The 25,348-nt window shown below is 38.9% G+C and overlaps 1 protein-coding gene across 2 annotated transcripts in view; it reads left to right on the top strand.

Annotated features, from left to right (window-relative positions):
• DTNBP1 (dystrobrevin binding protein 1) overlaps nucleotides 1-25,348 on the top strand; it is a 94,456-nt gene that overhangs the window by 26,808 nt on the left and 42,300 nt on the right. For both annotated transcript variants that reach the window (XM_008584903.1, XM_008584902.1), the window contains exon 3: nucleotides 2,138-2,160. In XM_008584903.1, coding sequence (XP_008583125.1) covers nucleotides 2,138-2,160 — 23 coding nt within the window. The remainder of the gene's footprint in view (nucleotides 1-2,137; nucleotides 2,161-25,348) is intronic.

A 25,348-nucleotide genomic window follows, 5' to 3' on the forward strand; every position in this document is an offset into this window, starting at 1 on the left:
GTTGAGAAGTATTTGCTTCAGGACAAATTTTGCTGAAGGATTGCTGTTCTGCATTATGTTTACTAAATATGATCTGCATCTTTTGGCTTACATGCCTTCACGTTTGTTGCTACCTCTGCTTGATGTGCTTTTCCTTCTCCCTTGTTATACCTGCCCTATTTCTAAAAGCTCATTACATCTAACACATGGTGTAGTCCACCCTAAAAATTATGAAATTTCAAGGCTTTTGGTGCTATTGCTGTACTTTATCAGTTATTTAAAAGTTCAATTTTTACTTTAAACCAGTTACTGGTACCACCACTACCTCAATTGGTCTTTTTTTTCCCCAGGAATTGGATAGAGGAATGATTTACTCTCTGAAAGTAAGTTTCTTGGAAATTTTGCAAACAGTTGTGGAGTTGTTGGTTAAGATTTTGTGTCGGTAGAGGATGTCTAAAAGAGCACTCTGCTAGGTTTGTCCTCTTTTCTCAGTAGCAGCTTCCTATTGATTTGATTGATGAGGCAGCCAGAAGGTTGAAAGGTGAGCAGGATAAATCCAAAGGAAAGGCAGCTCTCCTCCATTTGGCAGTTACTCATTAATGTAAAAGATGCTGGATTCTTTATTTCATGGTTGTTGGTATTTGGGGGTGGGAGGCAGAGGAAGAACAATGTGTGTGAAATTATTAGTCTGAGTTTCAGCTTTTGAAAACAGGAGGTACCTTTTAGAAATTTTGGTCACAGTTGAACATTCCGAAAGAAGGAAATCAGAAACTCTCTGAAGATTATAATCATAGAAAAAAAAGAATTACTCATTAGAACTGAGTTTTCTATCAAATTCCCTCTCCCCGCCCACCATCAAGGGCCTCAAGGAATTGCTAAGGTGAGGGCATCAGTAAGAAGTAAATTGGAGATATCTTTCCAAGATGATATGATGCAGGTTGTCTTCATGTTAGGTATTTTGGTTTTCATTTCATTACTGGAGTATAAAGTAGGTTTTAAGCATGTTTATCTTGTACCAAAGTAAGGTTTTAAGAATGAAGTTGACTGTTGGCTGAAGGGAAACAATTGTGCAATTTTTTTTAAAAGATGGGCTTGAAAATAATATTCTTTCATAGTTTATGAACTGCGGAGCTGGAGAATTATGAGGAGTGGGTATTTTTAGGAAGAGGAATGAGATAATCATCTGATTTAAGAACCTTCACTTTGGCTGTTGCAAGAACATTATCTGCTTGGTTTTTCAGTAGGCAGCTTACCAGTCCTTCCTACCAGCTGTTAATTGTAGTCAACTATGTTGGAATATGAGGGGTATTGTATTTAGATGAGTGGAATATTGAGTTGGGAAGTTAAAACATCTCTAGATTTTAGGTAAAACCTACAGTTCAAATAAAAGATAAATGTGTTGTATTTTGAGTGGAATAACAAGCCTTTCCTAAATAAACTTACATCCTCAAAATTACTTATTAGACTGATAAGGAGAAAAAAATTATAATTACAGAATTATGAGGGAAAACCTGAAAACAACTTATTCTGGCTTCTTTGTCACAAAATGTTTATTTTGTGAGTTCATCTATTTTTCCCTGCTGTACATTTCTCCAGGAAACTTTGTATTTCACATCCTTAATTGACATTGACAAAATAACAAACCAGAGGATTCCGAGAGGCTTGGCCCTTTTGTGGCAGGATGAGCTGTGAACCTCAATCCTTTGATAGGTGCTTTCCCCTTTTCCTCCTTTGCTGTTGGAACGGGATATAACTGCTCCTATTCTGGATAATTTTTAATTAAAGATCTTAAAAGTCTATTATTTAATATTTACCAGTGGAGGGAAAATTGTGTTAAGTTCTTTTATAAACTGATTCTTATATATATGAGATGGTTCATAGCTGGCATTAAAATGCTGTCTGTTTTCTTATAAGCATTTTAGTGTTTTCATAGTTTAAATTTTGGTAGAATTTTTGAGTTGATAAGTAATAGAAATAACTGAAAATAGTTTCTATAGGGTAGTTGGGTTGACAGTTTCAGTAAAGCATAACTAATATATAAGTATCTAGAAAGAAGTACTAGTCTGGGCATTTAAGTTCATAAATTTTTAGTTTAATGTAAAGCAATTTCCATTGTGAATAGATTATTTTAAATTTGCATTTTCTTTTTTTTCTACAGGAAGGAACTTGAAACCTTCAAAGGTAATTTTGTGTTTAATTCTTCACTTGAAACTAGTTGAGAGTTAACTGATGTCAGATGTTCTCTCTTAAAGACTATGAAAGAACTCATTCCTTTTTCTTTAAATAAGTTTATATCAAAAAGGAAAAGTTTGCTTAATACTGTTTTCATAGGTTTTATTTAAACACAAGTAGTTTTGATATTTCATTTTAGCTATAGCTGTAACACATTTAAAGTGAGAGTTTCTGCTAATGACCATTATTGTAAGTAGTGTGTTAGGAAGGCATAGTGCTAACTTTGAGGTTGTTTAGAATCATAGTTGAATAAAATTCCAGTTTCTGTTGTGCAGTCTGGGTCACGTGGAGAGGGCGTGGTGATAGAGATCAAGATGTGCCTCTGCAATTGACCCTAAAGTCACTTGAACTTCCTAAGACATTTTTAGTGGCTGGATCCTGCTCTGCCACTATCTTGTGACTTTAGATGAGTCTCTTACCTTTTCAGGTTTAATTTCTATATCTGTAAAATAAGAGGCTCTGATGAAATATATTCTGAGATTGTAAAGCACCCAGCATTGCTTTTTAATTTTAGGGAACTTTTGAAGGAGGAACAGTAGAGAATAATTTTTGGTCATGTTGACCCTTACTGGTCATGGAGAAACATTAGTGGAAAATTGAGAAAACCACAAACTTTCCAGCAGCTCAAGGCCCTTTCAATTTGCCGTTTTTCAATTACTCATTAGCCATTAAGTAGTAGAAATCCCTATTCTCAGAGAGACTCATTTGAATAACCAGGAGGACTTTGAATAACTTATTAAATCACTTCTGATTTGTTTTATGCTTATTACATTTCACGTATAAACTAGCATTGACCTTTAGATTTACTGAATAATTAAAAATTTTCCAGTATATTGCTTATAGTTGAATTGTTTATATGTCTGATCTGTTTGGATGTATTAGGAAAAAATAACTAATTCTCAAGATAAAAGGTATGAAAGTTTATTCCTTCTATGGCTATAATTGAGCAGACTTGTTTTGGCTGGATTTCTGTTTGACTCATTACAGCTATAGTAAATGATTAAGCTCATGGCCGGTTTGTTGAAGGTAATGTTAAATGATCGTGTGATATAATGTATCATAATGGCTGTCATTATTCTTATTCAATTTGTGAACCTCTGCTCATTGTACATTATTTTTCATCAGTGGTTTAAAATAAGATTTGAAATCCTCATATAATGCTCTTTTCCCTCTCATTCTTTTGGTTGACTGGTTTAGCATCTTATATAACGTTAAGAAATGGAAAAAAACAATCAAGTTAATATTAAAAGACAGGCAGGGACACAGATTATGTAAAATGTCAGTTTTACTTGCATCTCAGTGCTGAGGCATGCTTTTTCTTTTTAGTATGACAATATTCACAGAAAACGCCAGCAGTTTGCAAAAGGTCAGGTAGTGTTGTATATTACCGCATAGAATAATTCAATTTAGGCTGAAATATCTTGTTTATACACACATCCTTATTATGTACAACATTTAACAGCACGTCAGAACCACCCACAGGCCAATTAAAGCTCTCAAATTTGAACAAACCCTAAATAGAGTATTGCATTATATCTAAATATTTAGTATCAATGTTTATTAAAAATTGTTTCCTCTTGAGAGTTTTGCTATTTCCTGCAAAAGAATCAGTAGCCTATGGGGCTGGCTGGTTAGCTCAGTTGGCTAGAGCATGGTGTTATAACACCAAGGTGAAGGGTTTGGATCCCGTTCTGGCCAGCCACCAGGGAAAAAAAAAAAAAAAAGAATGCATAGCCTGTAAGAAAAACAGAAATTTAACTGCTCTTTTTTTTTTTTTGGTCTTTTGTCTTTTTCCGTGTCCGGCAATGGCGCCTCGCTCAGCCAGTGAGCGGGAACCGGTCTGTATGTGGGATCTGAACCCTCGGGCGGGAGCGCCGCCGCGCTTCCCAAGCGGCGCACTATCCAGTGCGCCACCGGGCCGGCCCCCTAACTGCTCTTTTCTAAAGTAGAGAAAAACTTAACTTTTGGGGATCAAAACACAAAATTAGTAACTCTCAGAGTTAGTAATATAGATCTTTATCATCCACCGAGTTCTGGATTCTTTCTTCTGTATTGCATTGAGGTTAATGAGTTAAGTTCAGCTTTCACTTCTGCTACATATGGCAAATCTGTACAATATTACTAAGACCAGTTGTTGTTATTGGCAGCAAGAAGGTTTTCTGTGTTCCCAAAATATTGCATCCCGTTAAACTTTTTGGTGACTATCATTTAAATATTAGATAATAGAAAAAGGAGGGTGGTATTCATATTCAGTGCTATACCTCACAGATATGTACAATCAACTATGTTCCAATAAAAATAAATTAAATTAAGTTTTAGACAAAGGAAGGTAGGACCTTAAAAGTCCTAATTTTATATTTTCAGTGGGGAAGGAATTCCATTATTATAAGCACATGCAGAGTAAATAAGCTTTTCACAGTCTTTAAAGACATGGGTGATTTTTCAGATCCCCATACCAGCCAACTGCCAAAAAACAAAACAGAAGACATGGGAGATTGGCCATGAATAGACATGTCTGTTACTAAGGGATTATTAATCATTTTTCCACATTAATTTTTAAAACAGATTGTCATTTCATGTATGAATCTCAAGATCACTCTTATTATTTTTAAAGTCTAGAAATATTATCACTGAAAGAGATCTAGGGTTGGATATTATTCTTACCCTCCATGAGATTCCTGACTTAACATGACTTTAATACATAGACTTGCTCTTTTACCTTCACATAAGTTCCTTGCCAAATTAGCCATCGTGCTCCATTTTCTCTAGAAAACATACTGATGGTACCCACAGCATGCTGAATGCTTATGGCTGGTGGGCTACTGGCCAGTACATTCAATACTCATTCCCACCAGTTGAGTTGTATGCTTACTCAGAGTGGGTTGTGGTGCTCCCAAACTCATTTATGCTAGTTGTTATTATAATATGCACTTTTACTTAAATATTAGATAAAATGATGAAATCTCAATGTTAAGGAGAACTGTTTGTAAGAAAATGAAGTTGACTGCTATGGAAGACATAGTATAGGTAAATAGCTTTTAAAAATTCCTGGAAAAAGGTATACTTAAGAATTGGAAAGGATTTGGAGAAAAAAATTAAAATACTGAAAGATTCTGTACACAGATTGTTTCACACATCTTAAATTTCTGTTATGCTTTAAAAAATAGACTGAAAATTTTATCCAATGCAGTGTGGGTGGTTTATACAAGAATTTTCAATCAGTGGAACCATGTTCAAAGAATTCACGAATAAAAGTATGGTTATATTTTAAATTAAGGTGTTTGTGTTTTTATTGGCTTCCTGTGTTAACTGCTTTTTAACAAATTAAATGACCAACATGGGATCCTATTGCATCATTTAACAAGATGTCCATTATGATCTCTGCCTCAATGTAAAATTATTTGACCATGTCAGAAATGTGACTAATAGTGTGAAAACATGTCAGAATTTAGGATTTATTGCTATCACAGCGAATGATCATGACAATATATGGGAAAAGGCAGCTAAGGTCAACCTGTTACAGTATGATCACATTTAAGGCTTAGCTCTGGAAAATAGAGCCAATGGTTGAGACAGGACCAGAGTGAACAGAGGAACAGGAGGAAAACCAAAGCAGTTTACTGACAAGGAAGCCCAGAGAGGAGAAAGTATTCAGGAGGAGAAGTGGTTATCACTGATATCAGTAATACTAAGAAGTTGAGCAGAATGGGGAGATCCCAGTGACTTTCACAATGAATAGGTAATTGGCATCCTGAAAGTGCTGTTTGTAAAGGGAGAATCCAGATCACAAATCAGAAGTATATGAGAAGTTAGGAAATAAAGTGACATGAACTAACTATTGTTTCATTAATGAAAGGGAAGAAATGAAAACATAACTTGAGATAGGCTCAGGGTCAAGGTCAGGGAGAAGGTGAAATTGAAGATATTAACAGAGTTGATTAAGATACTAGAGAAGATGCAAAGAAATGGTATTCAAATAGGTTATCTTTGGAGAGGATCCAGGCATGTCTCTTTCCCTGAGATTTTTTTTTTTTTTTCCTTTTTTTTTGGTCTTTTTCTGTGTCCGGCAATGGATCGCAACCCTCAGTGTCGCCCCCGTACCAGAGTACCGGACCGGGACCAGCAACGGGATCGCAACCCTCGGTGTTGCTCCCGCGCCTCGGGAACCGGTCTGTATGTGGGATCCGAACCCTCGGCGGGAGCGCCGCCACGCTTCCCAAGCGGCGCACTACAGCAGTGCGCCACCGGGCCGGCCCCTCTTTCCCTGAGATTTTAGAGAAGGAAAGGATAGCTGATAATTTGGAGAAAGTTGACATGGAGGGTGAAATAACTTTTTGAGAGTTCACATAAGGAAAGATAGTCTGAATTTTCAGGGCTAGGCTCAGAAGTAGACATAAAAACCAAAACAAATAATATGCTTTGGTTAACACAGAGTTGGAAATGGGAAGAGCATATAAGACGGGCCAGCAGGGCCCAGTAATCATGGATGCTAATCAGAGCATGATTGAAGTGATTGGCCAGGAGTTCAGGCTGGAGAGGAGAGGCTTGACCAGACCAGCAAGTAAGCAGACTAGGAGGGATGGGATGGTTGGTGTACACCATAAAGAGGAAGGGCACTCACAGTGGTCAAGGTGGATCTTTTAGTCAAAGAAGGAACTTCAGGTTGAGATTTTAGGGGTGCAGCAATTTCCAGTGATGATGATGGCTAACTTTGAGTAAAACTGGAAGTCATCAAATTGAAGAGGTCATCTGAATTGCAGAATTCTGAGACTGTTATGAGTCTCACTTGCTTGGAAGACTCCTGGATGTGGATTATGCATATTACTGGCTTGGCAGCCCTTAGCATGTTACACATTGGGATGATGATAATAGATGTTAAACTGGAGTAGAGTTTGTTGGTTCAATTCAAGTGTTATCTTAACACATAAGGCAAAACCGTTCAGCTGCCATTTGACAATATGTAAGTGATAGATACTCAGGTTGGATGATGTAACTGTCTTCTATCCTCAAGCAGCGAAAGGATTGTGGCAAAGCTTAGGATAGAAAGGAAAATATGTAAATTGAATACAATGTAGAAATAATAGAAATAAGCACACTAAGGGGGGAGTAATCAACTAGAAAGAGGCAATGACACTTGACCTGAATGGTGAGTACTCACTGGGCTGAAAAGGATAGTAAGGATTCAGGGAGAGGAAATAGCAATTGCTAAGATGCAGAGATGTTTATTTTATTTCAAGAATACAAGTTAAAATTTAATTTCTTATTCATTGAAGGAACTGCAAATAATTTACCATGGCTGAAACATATGGCGTGTGGGCTGAAGTGATGAGGGATGAAGTCGGACACGTAGGCAGGGAACAACTGATACACAGCCTTGTATGCCATGCACAGGAGTTTGGCCTTTTCCCTTTGGGCCAGTGGTCTCCAAAGAGGGATGTGAGTATATAAAACAATAAACTTATCATGATCCAGAAATTCCAGTTTTAGCTGTATACCCAGGAGAAACGAAAACATATGTCTGCATAAATACTTGAACAAGAAAGTTTATAGCAGCATTATTCACAATAGCCAAAATCTGGTAACAATCCAGATGTCCATCAACCGGTGAATGGATAAACAAAATGTGGTATATTCATACAATGGAATATTCAGCAATAAAAAGGAACAATCTATTGACATTCTTTTTATTCTCCCTACTCATTTTCTTGAATCTGTGTCTTTCTCTCAATTCTACCACTACCCTAATTCAAATATTGGTAATATGAGTATACTTCAAAAAGTCCATGGAAAAATAGAATGAAAAGATAACGTGAATTTTTCCATGAACTTTTTAAAGTACCCTCATATAGTTTCCCAACTAATCTTTTTTCTAGACCTGCTCTTTTCCAATCTCTCTATGATCCTAGAAAACTCATTCTAAAATGCAAATCTGATCCTGCCACCTTAGTTAAAACACTTTGTGTTCTCCCACTCCCTACTCTGTCTCTCTCAGCTACAACAGTAACCTCCAAGTTCTTTTGATCATGTGCCCTCTGCCATGAGCAAAAAATTTTAACACACGCCCCCCCACGTATGTGTGTATTCACATATCATATACATGAATTTCTGTACTAATTTATTACATAATACACACAAAATTGACATTTAAAAAGATGACATCAGTCTGGCCAGTTAGCTAAATCGGTTAGATTGTGGCCATTTTTTTTTTTTTTGAGACCGGCCGCACTGTGCTCAGCCAGTGAGCGCAGCTGCCATCCCTATATAGGATCCGAACCCGTGGCGGGAACGCTTCCGCGCTACCAGCGCCGCACTCTCCCGAGTGCGCCACGGGCTCGGCCCAGATTGTGGCCTTTTAATACCATAGTCAAGGGTTTGGTTCCCTGCACTGGCCAGCCACCAAAAAAAAAAAAAAAAAGTAAAAAAGAAGCAAACAGAAAGTCCAGTTTTCTTCTCCACCCCTATTGTTGTACATACTTACATCCCTCTTTGGAGACCATTGGTCCAAGGGAAAAGGCCAAACTTCTGTGCATGACATACAAGGCTGTGTGTCATTTGTTCCCTGCCTGCATGTCCAACTTCATTCCTAACCACTTCACCCCAGGCACCATGTTTTCCAAACTGCCTGTACCATTTTACATTCCCATCAGCAGTGTATGAGTGTTTCAGTTTCTCCTCAACCTTGACAACACTTGTTATTGTTAGCTGTTACATTTAGTTCTGTGATCCATTTTGAGTTAATTTTTGTGTTATGTGCGGTAAGAGTCCAAGTTTTGGGGGTTTTTTTGTTTTTGTTTTTTACAAACTGATATCCAATTGTCTCAGAACCATTTTTTGGAAAGACTGTCTATCTCCTCATTGAATTGCTTTGACACCTTTATAGGGAACCAATGACCAAAAATATGAAAGTTTGTTTCTGGACTCTCAATTTTGTTTCTTATTGCCAATAACACACTGCCTTGATTATTGTAGCTTTGTAGTAGGTTTTGAAATTGGGAAGGCTAAGTCCACCAACTTTGATCTTCTTCAAAATTGGTTTGGTTATTTTATGTCCTTTGCATTTCCATATAAATTTTAGGATCATTTTGATAATTTCTACCAGGGCAGAAAAAAAAGCCTGGGGGGATTTGGGTAGGAATTGTGTTGCATCTCTAGAGCAATTTGGGGAGAATAACCATTTTAATAACATTGAGTCTTCCAATCCATGAGTATGGAATGTGTCCCTATTTATTTAGATCATCTTTGATTTTTCTCAGCAATGCTTTGTTATTTTCAATATACAGGTCTTGTACTAATTTTGTTAAATTTATTCCTAAATATTCTTACTGAGTGAATTGCGTCTTGAGCATGTTAAATTTGAAGTGTCCGTGAGACACTATAGGTAGAAGTGTCCAATGGGTTGTTGAACCTCGGGGGAAAGATCTGAGCTAGTTTTGGGAGTAGCCAGCATATGGGTGGAATGGAAGCCTTGGGTTTGGATACAGTTACCCGCAGAGAACAGGCAGAATGAAAAAGATGACAGTGGGTACAAATCTAGGACACCCCAACAAGAGGGGAACCGGTTGCTCTTAACAGAACCTGAGAACAATCAGCCACAGAGGTAAGGGGGAGAGTATGGTGTCACTAGAAGGAGAATATTTCTAGGAACTGTCAAGAAGCAGTGTCATATTGTGGAGAGGGCAAAGTGAAATCTAGTCTGAGAAGGGTCACTTAATTTGGCAATTAAGAGCCAAATTAAGCTTAACGGGGACAGTTTCAGCAGCATGGGTATGTGGAGGTGGAGGTTAGGGGTGGAAACCAGATGGCAGAGGATTGGAATGGGTGGAATGTTCTGCCTTGTTCAGCATTTGACTCTGGTGCTTAGCACTTTGGTACTTATTAAATATTTGAATGAATGAGTAAGTAGAAGCCCCACTTTCAAAAGTTAAGGGAAGGGAGGCAGAGATATTGGAGGAGAGAGTTAGGTGAAAGGAGGAATTCTTTTTAATTTGGGAAAAACTTGGTATATATGTATGGAAAGGGAAAAGAGGCTGTAAAGAGAGAGAAGCTGAAAATAAAGTGAGAGAGTGGCTGATTGATGAAGCTGTGATTCAGAGGGGCCAGAGGGGGTGGGATTTAGAGCATACTGTTTTGAAGCAGGTAAAGACTGTTAACAAGTGTTTGTAACTACTGGAATTGTGATGATTTAAGATACTTATTAAAAATATGTAACACATTCCAAGCCAGTGGTTAGTGTCACTGAATTTGAAGGAAACTTTAGGCTAAAGCTACATTAAAAATGAGGTGGGGAAATTTAAAGATGCTTCATGTGTTATGAAATGAACCATATCCTTAATTTTTACGTTATTCTTTCTTAGACTTCTTTGTTCCTTTGGTGTGTTACTAATGCATCCTTTGGTGTGTGCCTGAATGACAAAGTCAGATGGATTTAGTCTATTTTCAGCCTCCCCCCCAATTTTGAGCGGCATTTGGTATGGTCCCAGATCGGTGCATTCATCTTTGTACACCAGAGCCCTGAGAGCTTGCATTTTGCTTTTATACTGGCAGTAGATTCCGATGTATGTCTGCTTAAGCCATCAGCAGAAAACTAACAGGCTTAATACAATTTCTCTGGAAAAACCTGCTTCTGGCTTCAGCCTCACTTCCTTTGTTCTACACGCCAGAAGATGCACCTGAGGGGAGCTTCCTGGTAACTGGAGGTTTCACTTGACCAGCACTGAGCTTCTATTTAGTTGTTCAGTTCTCACGTCCATGTCATCTCCAGGAATCACCGAAAATAGTCAGAGGAATCCCTGTAGGTGGAACTTTATTTTATGTTTTTCCTTAGCTGCTTTTCTTTAAAATTTTTACCTCTATTGCTTGGGTACATTGCTGTATTTGCATAGTATGCAGATGATATATTATTAAAAAGCAGAAATTAAATTTCAACTTGATTTGAACCTATAAACAGTACATTTTAATAAGAGCATTATTAGTTTCTTCATATTACCAACAAGTAACAATTACTAAATTAATATGTAAAACACACAGTTAAAAATGTTGCATGGAAATCTAGGACTTTTGCTTTTATAATATGTGTCTTCTCATCCATCAGGTGAAATTCACCAAACAGATATTTTTATGAAGCAGCATTTATATTAAAAGAATAATATGAAAGATCAGGAAAGTAATGCCAGCCATAGAATTATGAGCCCGTTTCTTATGGTGCAACTCCATAAAACTAATTCATCATCCTTTGCTGCTAATATGTTCATTTTCCAAGAAGAAGTTAATATAGTTAAATATGTGAGCCATATCTAATGACGGTGTAAAGTTAAATTCATTCTGTGCTACTATATGAGTTCAGCTAAAATGGCTGATTTTCAAAATGGGTTTTGAAAATGTCATGCTTTATACAGGTTAAAAAAACATTTTTTCATAATTTTACAGAACTTCAGTGCATTCTTTATCACCTGTTGGCCAGAGGCCATGGTTTTAGTGAAATCTATATGTGGTATTTGTATATATACATACACAAGGATATTGAACTCATGGTCTTCCTTCACTGTAAAAAATTACACATTCATAATTAATAGTGGACTTTTTGTTGAGTAATTTATTATTCTATCCATGGAGATAACCCAGGAATATTGCATTTTTAAAACCTCCCATTATGCCTTTAAGGTGGCATATTATAACATGTTACATACATCATGCCTTGTCAGGTAGAAGCCCACTTGTTTTTAAGTGAAAGAAGTACGTATTGTCCCTAATCTCATACTCTATCAATGGTTATTCTGTTTTTGAGATTACAAATTACAATAAGGTACATCAAACTTAATTAAAAGAAAAGTTACTTCTCTTTCTCACTCTCTTGTGTCCATCTTCTGTATAGCATAGCAAAACCCTTCAATCTCTTTAAGCTTAGATTAGACATTTTACCTGAAGTAAAATGATAGCTCAGGAATTCATTATGAAATTGGAGCATCACTGGAGTGAAATTCTAACTAGAGGTATTATCATATTCTTGTTATTATTTGTTAAGTGTTCAGGGAAAACGAGGATAAGAATGGAGGAAGTAAAAATTTTAGTCTTTATTTTTAAAGTATTTATTATAGGGACTGTAAAATAAATGACATGTTTTTTCCTCTCAAGTCATATTATCTTAACATAGTGGTTCTGATAGTAAAGATTTGAATATAGATATAATCTGGTGTTAAATTTTAATATTTTAAATTATTCATCTAAGAAATTACTCCCTGAAAATCTTGATTTGTTTGTGAATACTGGCAAAATTTCTTGTGTCTGCTTGTCTTCTTTTTTTCCACATGTCAATATGTGTAAGTGTATATTCATTTTTAAAAAGCTCGTTTATAGTTATGTAACAGTGTTTAAATAAAGTTAGTATCTATGTCCTGTAATACACAAATATTTATATCCTGTCTGTTATTTTGGTTCTAAGACAGTTTATTTTTAAGACCTAGTTGATTCTTTATTCTAATACCCTGTCATAAGCTGTCATACTGTGGCATGACCTGGAACGCCCTGAGATAATATTTATATTGAAAGGGAATTTGTACTCTAACAGCTTGCTTAGGTATTAAGGAACATAAAAATAGAGGCTTGAGATTAGGTTTGTGATGCTTAAATGTTACCTTTCTATGATTTCTTATGATTATATACCACTATTGTATATGATCAATAATTATAGCAATAGAGTATTCTAGAAATGGATCAGGACAGCTTTTTGTTGTATATCATATGTTTGGAATCATGAATAAATACAGCTATTCTATTTCATTACTTTTTGTTGGAACATGGTATAAACTTGACAGTAAAAATTATACCTTTCAGAAAACTAAATTCCAGTACCACATGAAGGAGAGTTCTATGAAAATTTTAGCTGTCAGGTTCAAAAAGAGGCTGTATCTGTTGCATTCATATGGAGCATCACGATTTTATCTTAGCCTTTTGGAGGTTTGTGCTGGAAAATATCCTGTGGGATCTTATAACTCTGCTGATTAAACTGTTGAGGGCAACTGATGGAATTTATACCTTCTCAGAAGACTCGTAGTTGCCTAATAGTTTTTATAGACTTCCAGGGCAAGGGAGAAGTCAAGTGGCCAACTGAGCTGGGAAACTCTCATTCTTACTTAAATAATCATCTGGCTTTCCCTGTAGAGGTATGCCCATACCATAAAGAAAAGTCCATGAAATTTGATTAATTTAATTACATGTGAGAGTTAAAATAGGTTTTCCCTAAGATAGGGGAAGTAACTAAAGAAACATTGGAACAATACTGAGCTATTTAATTCACTTTTCTAGTTTCCTTAAGGCTGCTTTAAAGTATTTGTATAAAATGACAAAGGTTAGCATAAGATACTTACTCTCCTATGCTATTCACCTTAAAGTTTTTAATTCCAGTTTTAAAAACTTATGAAATAAATATGGTAGTTGCAGATAAAATGGGACTGAAGTCAGAAACTTACTAGGTGAAGATGGCCAATCAGTTCTAGTTATGTTTATTTTTGATAGGTAAAAATATTTGTAATAAGAATTGTCACAATGATGAGATCAAAAAATATATATTTGAATATATGTGCACTTACCCTCAGGATTTGTTCTTTTTGTTGTTTGGTAAAATTAATGTAGTACAGAGTATAAGCCATAGCATTATAGTTATCTGAATAAAATCCTGTTATTTATATTAAAATTATAAATTAGACAAAAGAAGGTGTATTAGTCCATTTCTATTGCTTATAACAAAATACCTGCAACTGGGTAATTTGTAAGAAAATGAAATTTGTTGCTTACGGTTTCTGAGGCTGGCCAAGTACAAAGTCCAGGGAACACATCTAGTGAGGTGACTGTAGCAATGCAGGGTGTCACATGACAGAATGGTGGAGCAGAGAGAGAGAGTTCCTCATGCACTCTCCTTTTAAAGCCCTCAGAACCACACCCATGACCACCATTTTTTAATCCATTCACTAGGCATAGTCCTACAATCTAATCACCTCTTCAAGGCCCCACCTTGCAATTACCATAATAAGATTTCCCACCCTTTTAACAGTCACAGTGGAGATCAAGCTACTGATACATAAAACTTGGGGGTACACAATCCATATCAGAAGGAAACTACTATAGGTTGAGTATCCCTTATCCAGAATGCTTGGAGCCAGAAGTGTTTTGGATTTTGGAATATTTGCACAATACACACCGGTTGAGCATCTCCAATCTGAAAATACAAAATCTGATGCTCCATAACATTTCCTTCGAATGTCATGTTGGTGCTCAAAAAATTTCAGATTTTGGAGTATTGGGGATGTCAGTTTTCAGATTAGGGATATTGAACCTGTATTAATCAAGCATTTACAAAATGCTAACTATGTGCTTTGCATATCATCATACCACAATATCTCAATTAGTATCATAATAACCTTGTGAGATGAGAAAATTGAGGTAAACAAGTCATCCAGCTGGTAAGCATTTCAGCAGGGATCTAAACCCAGGAATGTGTACCCTGAAAACTTGTGTTTTTCTCACTTCACCACAGTGATTCCTGAGAACTGTGAAAAGTAAATAGAATTTAGACAAAATTTCAGTTCCCATAGTGTTCAGTTTTCTGTATGTATTTCATTTATATCTAGTCTTTCTCTTCTGTTCTCTTCCCATACCACAAATTTGGATAGCTAAGTAACTTATTGAGATTTCATCTTTAACTCTATTTTATCTGCTTTCTGGTCTTGCTGTTTAACTCTCCTTTGGTTATACCTGACTTTGGGTGTGGATTGAGACCCAAAGCAGGAGTGGAAGAAAGATTATTGAGGCCTCCAGATCCACTCCCCACACTGTGTGCAAGTATGACATGAAATGTCTGACTATTAAAATAGTCTTTTCTATTTCAGATACTGATTTCTGACAGTATCCCCTTTTACTACTTCTAACATCATATTTAGAAAAACTTTTAATTCCTATAATCTAGCATCCTATGCTATGTAAAATCCCTTTTTGAGCAGTTCTGAAAGATACTTTAATCTAGAGTTTGTCGAACAGTTCTTACTGTCCACTGACCTTCCTAAGTTTCAGAGTCTTGGTTCCCTCGCCTCTCCCCCACCCCCCATAATATCTGGTTGATGATGCTTTTATTCTCCTGGTCACCCTTGTCTAGACACATTCCAGTTTGTTTGGAACTACACAGTCTTCCAGAAATGGTGACTATTACCCTAGCTTTTTAGTCGTTTTTTCTACTGGTTAGCTCATATTTAACCATGTCTTTTCCAACATGAAAATGCCCCTAATCTTTATTTTAAAAAATGACTGTAAAAGCAGTTTGTTGGGGCTCAGAGGCCATTATCACAAAATATGGCACTTTGACATGCTGGAATAAAGAGGCAGCCTCAGAGTCTCTCTGACCAGACCCTTGTCTCGCAGTCCTCTGTCTCTCTCCAAAGCATTCTTGAGTTTTCATTAACTTATATCACAGGAAGAAAGGCTGGAGTCTGTCAGCACACCTGGACAGACTTTTGTCACAGACCATTTTCTTCTATTTCAGTCCTATTCAGTATTTTGAAAAGAATCATTCACCAGTCATTGTCTGGTCTGCAAGCCAAATAGACTTTGTCCAAGGCCACTGTATATTCTCCAGGCCCGTTGAGGACCCCTAAGAAGCATTTACTCCTACACCCCCCTCTCCCCTTCTCTTATAAAGATGGGTATATAAGGGCCGAGCCCGTGGCACACTCGGGGGAGTGCGGCGCTGGGAGCGCAGCAGCACTCCCGCCGCAGGTTCGGATCCTATATAGGGATGACCGGTGCGCTCACAGTGCTCACTGGCTGAGCGTGGTGCGGCCGGTCTCAAAAAGGACAAAAAAAAAAAAAAAAAAAGATGGGTATATAAGCATCTGTACCATATTGGGTTATTGCTAAATCATTCTCTTGTGATTCCCCCATGCATTGCCCCTCCCCAGCACATTAAAATAAAATTTGTTATGCCCTTTCTTCATATGTGGTACTTCAAAAAGTTTGTGGAAAACTACAATTAAAAGATATTAGTCTGTCTGTGAGCTTTTTGAAGACCTCTTTTATTGGTTGAATCTTGACAGTTGAATTTTCAGTGAACCTTCAAGGAGTTGAAAGGGAAATCTTCCCTTGGCCCCTCATAATGGCGATACAAGTACATCCCGATTATAGACAATTAGGAAAATACAAAAAGCTACCAAGAAAAGAGTTGAATCACTAATCAGAAAGAATCTCAAACATTTTGAAGTTTGTATGCATACACACATAGACGTGCAACCCAAAGTTGGGATAGCATAAAAACAATTTTGTTCACTCTCTTTTTCACCTTGTGAAATGAATACTGCTCCATGACATTAATGAATTTTTGAAATATACCATTTTCCTATTGTTGGAAATCTAGGTAGTTGCCAGTTTTATGCTAATTATAATTTATGCTATAATAAGCATCTCTATGCATACATATTTTCCTAGGGTCACAGTTTTATAGGATCTAAGGGTATTACATTTTTAAAGGTTTTTGGTATGTGTTTACAATTAGATTTTTAGAAAGGTTATACCAGTTTACACTTCATTCGCAGTGTATATGACTATTTTACATACCCTCATGTGATTACTGTTGAAGGTGTGGTGGTGATGTGAAATGTGATTTATTAGCTTTTCATTGTTGTGAACTGTTTATGATGCTGGCCACTTTCAGTTGGGGTTTTTAATGTACTTACCGATTTGAATGAGGTTGTTACATATCAAGGATATCAAATCTTTGCCATATTTTTTGCAGATATTTTCCTTCAGCTAGATATTGCTTTTTAATTTTTTTATTATACACAGTTTAATATTTTTGTATTCAAATGAATTTTTTTTTCTGTCTTTTTCGTGACCGGTAAGGGGATCGCAACCCTTGGTGTGGTGTCGCCCGCACCGCGCTCAGCCAGTGAGCGCACTGGCCATTCCTATATAGGATCCGAACCCGCGGCAGGAGCGTCCCTGCGCTCCCAGCGCTGCACTCTCCCGAGTGCGCCACGGGGTCGGCCCTCAAATGAATATTTTTAAATGATATCTTCCACTTTTATGCATAGAAAGTTCTCTCCAATTTTAAGAAATGTTAACTTGTAATTTCTTCCAGTTTGCTAGAACTCTTTATTTTTTTTTTGGCGACTGACTGTACAGGGATCTGAACCTGTGAGTTTGGGGTTATAAGGCTGTGTTACAGCCAACTGGGCTAACCAGCCAGCCCTCTAGAACTCAGTTAGATGTGCAGTGTAAAGTAACCACTCAATGTTTTGCCATTAAAGATTATTAACTTTTCTAGTATTATGAATTCTCTGCAGTTCTCTCACTCTGTTGCTGGCAAAATTTAATTGGTTAAATTCAATCCTGACTGCCTGGTGCCTGCACCTGAGCAGCTGCATGTGGCTGGAAACATACCGCCTTTCCTGGGGTCTCACGTTAGATGTCATAATTCACCAGAGAGCCATTAGCCTGGGCTGGCAATCCTATTGCCTTTTCCTCTGCTGCTCTTTTCTCAACCTGTCAATACCCCTCCACCCCACCCCACCCTCGCTCCTGTTCTTAACTGATTTCCTCTTATTTCTCTGAGGAACTAGAAGCAACCAGAAGAACATGGCTCCCTTTTCCCTGTGTGTGCTTGTTCTCTACAACGCCCCTCCCCTGTGCACTGTGGGGACTGTCCTGGCTTCTAAAATAGCCCCTCCATGTGGGCGCTGGATCCCAACATCCCCACCTGCTCAAGGACTGGGCTCTGGTGTGTTTCCCTCTCCCTGCATCCCCAGTGTTCATTTACCTCTCTGCTGAATCACTCCCAGCAGTCATTTTTACTGTCCGCATACTTCTCTGCTCTTTTTCTCAGTCTCCTTTGCCTCGCTGTCCTCTTTAGTCCCCTCTACCCAAAATGTTAAAGGACCTCTGGGTTTACTCTTTGGACCAAACTCTCTCTCATGTAGTCCCAAGGCTTTAAATACCTTCTGTTGCTTATGACTCTCAAGTTACATGGCTCTAATCCTGACTTCTGCCCTAAATTCTAAACTGGTTTTTGCAACTCTCAACTGAAGAGCTCTGTAATGGTGCTCACAGGCATCCTGAACTCTACATCTCAAAATCTGAGATCTTGATTCTCATCCTCTTACCTTCCTGGTGTTCCGTCTTCTCCATTTCATAAATGATACCACTGATCGTTCCCGGGCTTAGGCCAAAGCAGACAACAACAAATGCTGCTTGGTTGCTCTCTTGCTCTCACACTAACTTACCAGTAAGTCCAGCCCAGCACTGTCTTCAAGCTCTCTCCCAAATCTAACAATTTCCTGCTGTCTCTCCCTCTCCCGCTAGTCCAGGGTGCCATCCTTTCTCACTTGGACTGCTGCAGTGGCCTGCCCGCTGGACTCCCTGCTTCTGCTCTCACCCTCCACACACAAGATCACCTGCTTGTTCTGAACTCTCATGTGGCTCCCCATCACACTTGGGATACCGCCTAAGTCCTTTTCCTGACTGGCAGGTTCCTGCATAACCCAAGCCCGTGCTCCCTCCCTGACATCAGCTCTTCCTCTAGCAGGCCCAGGCTTCTCTTCCCTGTGCCTGCTCTGCTCTTCCTCCCCTGAGTGCCTGGCTCCTTCCTTCCTGCTGTGTCCTCAGAGCTCTCCACCTGTTATGTTGTATACCATTCTCTTCCTTTTCCTGGCTTCATTTATGATCCGTATTCTTTTTTTCTGTCTGAATGCAAATCTCACCTATGTTTATCTGGCTTTTCTCTGCTGTATCTGGTGAGCCTAGAACAGTGATTGGCATAGTACTCTACAATTGTTTGTTGGATGGATGGAATCCTGTAACTGTATCCTGTTTCCTTGCTTTTTGTAGTGGCTCCCCAGTCCTTGCAGAAGTGTCTCCTCAACATGTCACTTGAGCTTCACTTTTACAATTTTTGTCACGTTTGTGTATAATCTCTTCTGTTTTTAACAGATTTTCTTTAAATTCACTCATTTTTAAAATGTATTTTTAAATGAATTATTATTATAAATGGAAAACTAGTATCATTTGACATGAGTAGAAGCTAATTGCAAACATAACTGTTAAAACAGGCAGTACCACTGTGAATTATCTTGTCTACAATATCTTGGAAAGCTGAGCTTGAGGATTAAGTCCCAGCCCTTTACCACAGTAGACAGAACCCTGCCTTCCTCTCCAGCTTCATCTCCTGCTCCTCTGTGTCTTGCAGCTCATGGTCCAGAAACATTTGACACACTGTCTTACTTCAGCTTTTGTCAGCACTGACAGAAGCTCCTCTTCATGGAATCCATTTCTTCACCCTCGTGCTTTCATTTGGCTATTTCCTATTTCCCTCTGAAGAGTGCTCAGTCTCTGTCTCTTCTGGTACCCTTTGATTTTGCTTGCCCAGCACCTTTAGGTACCCTCTACATCTAACTCATCCTATTAAATTGTCATCTGCACAGTATTTTTTCCCTCTGTGAGTAGACTGTGAGGTCCTTGAGGACAAGGGTCCTGTCACAGCCGTTTGTGGAGGCCTCACACCTCTCTTCTTTTATGGTTATATTGAATAGTATGGGAAACTTGTGACTCTCCATTTTGATTGAGAAATATTACAGGGTCTTACCGCCAGCTAATAAGCCAGTTTAGGCTTTTTTTCCTGTCCAAGTAACTCCAAAGAAACTCTTCCTTTGAATGGTTAGACATTTTACTGCCCACCATCTCCTCCCCACAAACATTTTAGAGCATGTGGGAAGAACAGCTTGCTGGGGGCAGTGCTCCGTGTGCTGGAGGATGTTTATTTCTGTGTGCACTGGAGAGCATGCCAGTAAATTGGCTTCTGATAGTTTTTAGTGAAAACAGTATGTTTAGAGTGGATTGAAATAAATGTATACAAGGCATTCAAAGTTATACGGACAGCATACTGAGTCTTCAACTACAGGTCTCAGCTGCCTCCTGCGATAGCGCATCCTTCTCCTCAGAGTGCTCTGTTTCACCTCACTTATTTTTCTCTGTCTGGCAGAGCCTCTTTTCCCCCAGTCAGCTCCTTCATGTCTTAACTTGTGGTGATTCACCTAGTGACACCTGTGTTTACCATCTTGCCATCTACCCTCCCCAGTTCAGATACAAAGGTGAAAATGGAAACGTCCATTTGTCTTTGCATCTTGAGCAGCTGTAGGACTGCCTGGCACACAGTAGGCCCTCAGGCAGTGCCTGCAGGAGGGAGGTAGGAAGTCAGCCATCCATTTATGCAGTCTCTACCTTTTCTCCTTGCAACTTCTAGTTTATTTGTGGCAATGCAGAGAGTCCACATGGGGTTCTAGTTTGTGTGCGTTCAGATTTGTGTATGTGCTCAGATTCTGGTGATGTTGGTGTCTCTCAGAGACAAGATATCTTTGTATCTTTGAAACATTTAACCATCTTGGTTTACTGTCTTTCTATTAAAGACCTTTAACAATAGGAGCAGAGATTCTCCTTTGCTTTTTTAAATAGTACTGGGAATTTATATTAACTGCATGCAGCAGAAGAAAATATTTATAAAGTGACCATACTGTTTTTCATTTTTAAGAATTCTCCAGTTGGGGCCGGCCCGGTGGCGCACTGCTACAGTGCGCCGCTTGGGAGCGCGGTGGCGCTCCCGCCGAGGGTTCGGATCCCACATACAGACCGGCCGCTCGCTGGCTGAGCGAGGTACGGGCGCGACACCGAGGGTTGCGATCCCGTTGCTGGTCCCGGTCCGGTACAGGCGCAACACTGAACACTGAGGGTTGCGATCCGTTGCCGGTCACGAAAAAAGACAAAAAGGAAAAAAAAATAAAAAGAATTCTCCAGTTGACTCTTCACTGTAGTTTACATAAGCCTGTTAAAGTTGACTAGCCCCAGAAATTATTGATTTAATAAGTCAAATTCTTGAGTTTTTTTTTTTTTTCCTTTTTTACTGACCGGTAACGGGATCGCAACCCTCCGTGTTGCACCCGCACCGCGCTCAGCCAGTGAGCGGGAACCGGTCTCCACATGGGATCCTAACCCTCGGTGGGAGCGCCGCCGCACTCCCAAGTGGCACACTCTCCAGTGCGCCACCGGGCCAGCCCAAAAATTCTTGAGTTTTAAAATGACCTTTGCAAGCTGTCTGTTTAGCTTACTTAGGAGAGCAGGGTGCTGGTAATACTAAGGTCATGTGTTTGGATCCTTGTACCAGCCAGCTGCCTAAAGTAAAATAAAATGACCTTTGCTTTAGTTTCTCTTAATAGGAGTATATACCATGTATCAGAAATTTCCTGTGTGGTGGTAAAGATGGAAGAGAACATGTCTACTTTAGTAAACTAATGTTGAACATTGTAATTTTCCTAATCTTGATATTGAAGGCTAGACTACAAGATATACCTGAAAAAAATGTGTAGGTGAAAATAGTAGCTTTGCTTCTATTTAGGAGATAGACAAGGCTTAATCCTTAAACCACACATTTCAGGCTAACTCAAGTATTGTTGTGAGGCACCCTCCCACAAGAAATGCACTTACACACCACTCATTCAGAAAAGGGCAGTTTATTCACTCCAGCTGGCCAGTGTCCATCTCCCAAGGAGCAACCAAGGAAGAGTGGCATTGGGTTTTGGTCTCATAGGGTTTTTAAAGGCAAAAACTACATCCCGTTGGCACGTGGGTTTGTCCAGGTGCACAAAGCAAGCTAGGGAGCTAGGTCACAGAGGCCAAGAATGAGCTGTTCAAGCAATCAAGCATACAAGTTTTCATTGTGTACGGTTCCTGTTCCTATGTAATAATTCACTGTGTGTGGCTCCTGTTTCTATGCAATTGTTTTTGTTTCTGTGAGAAGGGGGTGTAGTTAACGGTTTCTCATGCAGAAGGGGGTGTAGTCTACAGGTCAGACAGGTGGCAAAATGGAGTTACTTAGGTTAAGCAAGCAGTTCTACAGAAGCAGATAGTATACGTTATGAGGGTGTAGGGAGCTCTATTTCAGTATATGTGCACGTATTCATTAGGCAGCATAACAGGTGATTAAGAGCATGGAATTTGGAGCCAGGCTGGGACTGCTAAAATGTCAGCTTGGGTGTGTTACCTAATCTCTCTGAGTCTCAGTTTCCTTTTGAGAAATGAAGATGATAATAGGACATACATTCTTGAATTGTTATAAGGACTGACTGAGTTGATACACATAGAGGGCTTACAGCAGTGGCACTTATATAGAAGTACTGTATGTAACAGTTTGTTACTATTACTAGAGACAAGGCAAATTGGTTAGGTGACTTGTTTTCCATTATCTGGTTTCTCTATTTTGTACTTGTAAGATGTAAAGATACAGGAACAACAGAAAAATCAAGTCTAAACCTCCCCAAGTTACAGAGATGAGTTTTCCTGTACATAATAAATATAGAGGGTAGGGAATCTGCTACAACAATTAAAGAGGGGTATCATAAAGGCTGGGTTTGCATCACACAGGCTGCTGAAGAGCGGTTCACCACACAGGCTGGGTTTGTATGGGCTTTATCCCTCAGAACTGTATGTCCTTGGGCAGGTGACTCAGCCTCTGATACTACTTGCTCCACTATAAAATGGGAATGATAGTAGTATCTGCCTCATAGTGCTGTCGTAAGAATAAATAAAATAACAATGGTGCCAGCCATGTAATAAATATGGAGTAAATTTTCAAGTCTTTGTAATTGCAAATTTGTGCTAATTATAATTCTTATTCATGGGACTCCTAATTCCTTTTTTTTGTTGTTGTTGTTAGCTGTAGGTTGTTTAATAAAAACAATGGTAAAGCTTGGTAAATTAAGGTAATTGTTCACATGCTAATATTGTCTAGTTTTATCATAAATATATCTTCAGAACTTTTTTTTTTTTTTTTGTCTTTTTCTGTGTCCGGCAACAGATCGCAACCCTCAGTGTCGCCCCCGTACCGGACCGGCAACGGGATCGCAACCCTCGGTGTTGCCCCCGCGCCTCGCTCAGCCAGTGAGCGGGAACCGGTCTGTATGTGGGATCCGAACCCTCGGCAGGAGCGCTGCCACGCTTCCCAAGCGGCGCACTAGCGCAGTGCGCCACCGGGCCGGCCCCTATCTTCAGAACTTTGAACCTTTGCTTTCAGAAACAGTTTATTAGCAAACGTACAATAGTAAGATTAAAATAATTTTTGGAAAAATGTATTCTCAAAATATTTAGAGTTTTTGGATGAGCTACTAATTTTGAGATTTACAAATATATTCTCTTGTTCCTCAAATGTTTATTTTGTACCTGCTAAGTCTAAGTGCAGGATAAAAAGATGAACAAGACCAAGTGTTTACCCCCCAGAAGTTCACAGTGCAGCTAGGAGACAGTCAGCAGCTACAGGAGCATGAGTGGGCTCCAGGGTTGGTGTGGGCTGATACCGGGTTGCAGTGGAAGCATGCCTAGAGGAAGGTCACTGGCATCCTTGTCATCACATGTCACTAAGCCTGTGGAATTCCGTGCAGCTGTCTTGTGAATATACCAGTATCCCGAAAAGATCCCACATGGCTATTGAAATCCCAGGAGCAGTGGTTATAGTGAAATGAAGAGAGAGGGAGGGACGTAGGAATGGAGGATTTGGATTGAGCAGTTAGGATGCAGTTGAGCAGTTAGTGAGAGATGATGGCAGCTTAGACCTGGGAGAATTGTGCAGATAGAGAATATTAGGGGCATATGAGAGTCTACCTGTCTTGAATTCTTCTTGGTCAAGCTTTCCGACCAGCAGATTATCTCCAGAAGGATAGTCCCGACAGCCTAAGCACAGCAATTTAGTTTAAACATTTTCAGTGCTTTTCTCCTCCTTCGTAAGATTTTGGGAAAAAATTGAAAGCAAGTTACTTAGTTATCCATATATCCATTTAATTTTTTTAAAGTAGGTGCTTATATATGCCAAGTACTCTGCTATATACATCTGTATATAGCAGAAAAATAATTTTCTCTCTACCCTTCATTATTCTTAGTTGAGAGAGAGACCTTGTAACAAGACACAGATTAACTAGAAAAAAACAAACAAGTTTAACAACATGTATATCTGCTGTATATATGGGAGATACTGAGGGAAATCTCAAAGAGTAAATCTCCCAGAGTAAAACTCCAAGGGGTAGTTTTAACTTCAAGCTTATATACCATCATCTGCTGAAACAAAGAAAGAAGGGTGTGGGGTAAGTCCACATGTGGGGAGCTGATCGGGAAAACCATAGTAAATGTGAGAAATGCACCTGTCCAATGCCAAAGAATGGACACAGAGACATGAGGTACAGGAAAGTGAGACTTTAATGGCAGTCTTGCAAGATCGGGTGTCCGATGGGCAGGCACGCCAGAAATGGTTACATGGAGCAATTTATTCCCTAGTGTGCAAGTCCCTCCCCCTCATTGGCTGAGTACTATGGGATGTACAATCTTCCCGAATGTTGTCTAAGTTGCATTATTTCCTTATAAGATATTTATTATTCACTTCCTGCTGACGGAAAGGGACGGACTCGACAAACCTGCAAAACAGGCCTGCCAAAAAGTCCTGAGCAGGGAGAAGAACCAGGAAGTAAAAAGAACAAGGTGACTGGCCACCGTCTTGAGAAGTCACCCTCGGGAAAGTGCACTTTCAGGGGCTATCACACCACAAGCTAGTCAAGCAACCCTTGTTAAACTATTCTTGAAAATGTATCACTTAGGCTGTTTTCCCACAATAAACAAGAGCAAGGTTTATTATTCAGATTTTATAGGATATTAGGGAATGAGTATAGAATTGGAAGCATGTAGAGACAGAAAAATAATTTTTCCTCTACTCATCAAAGTTCTTGGCTGAGACCCCTATAACAAAAGACAGATTAACAAGAGAAAAACGAGCAGAAGTTTATTAACATGTATATCTCATGTACACATTGGCAATACCCTAAGAGATGGCTTAGAACTCTGGCTTATATAGCATCTTCACCAAAAACAAAGAAGAGTTTGGGTAGGAAAGTTACAGGAAAGTCAGTAAATAAGTAAGGTTTGTTTTGCTTGTTTTTTTTTTTTTTTAAAGATGACCAGTAAGGGGATCTTAACCCTTGACTTGGTGTTGTCAGCACCACACTGTCCCAAGTGAGCTAACCAGCCACCCCTATATAGCGGTCCGAACCTGTGGCCTTAGTGTTATCAGCACCAC

The sequence above is a fragment of the Galeopterus variegatus genome, unplaced genomic scaffold (assembly GCF_000696425.1).
Source record: "Galeopterus variegatus unplaced genomic scaffold, G_variegatus-3.0.2 Scaffold3402, whole genome shotgun sequence".
Classification (NCBI taxonomy): Eukaryota; Metazoa; Chordata; class Mammalia; order Dermoptera; family Cynocephalidae; genus Galeopterus; species Galeopterus variegatus.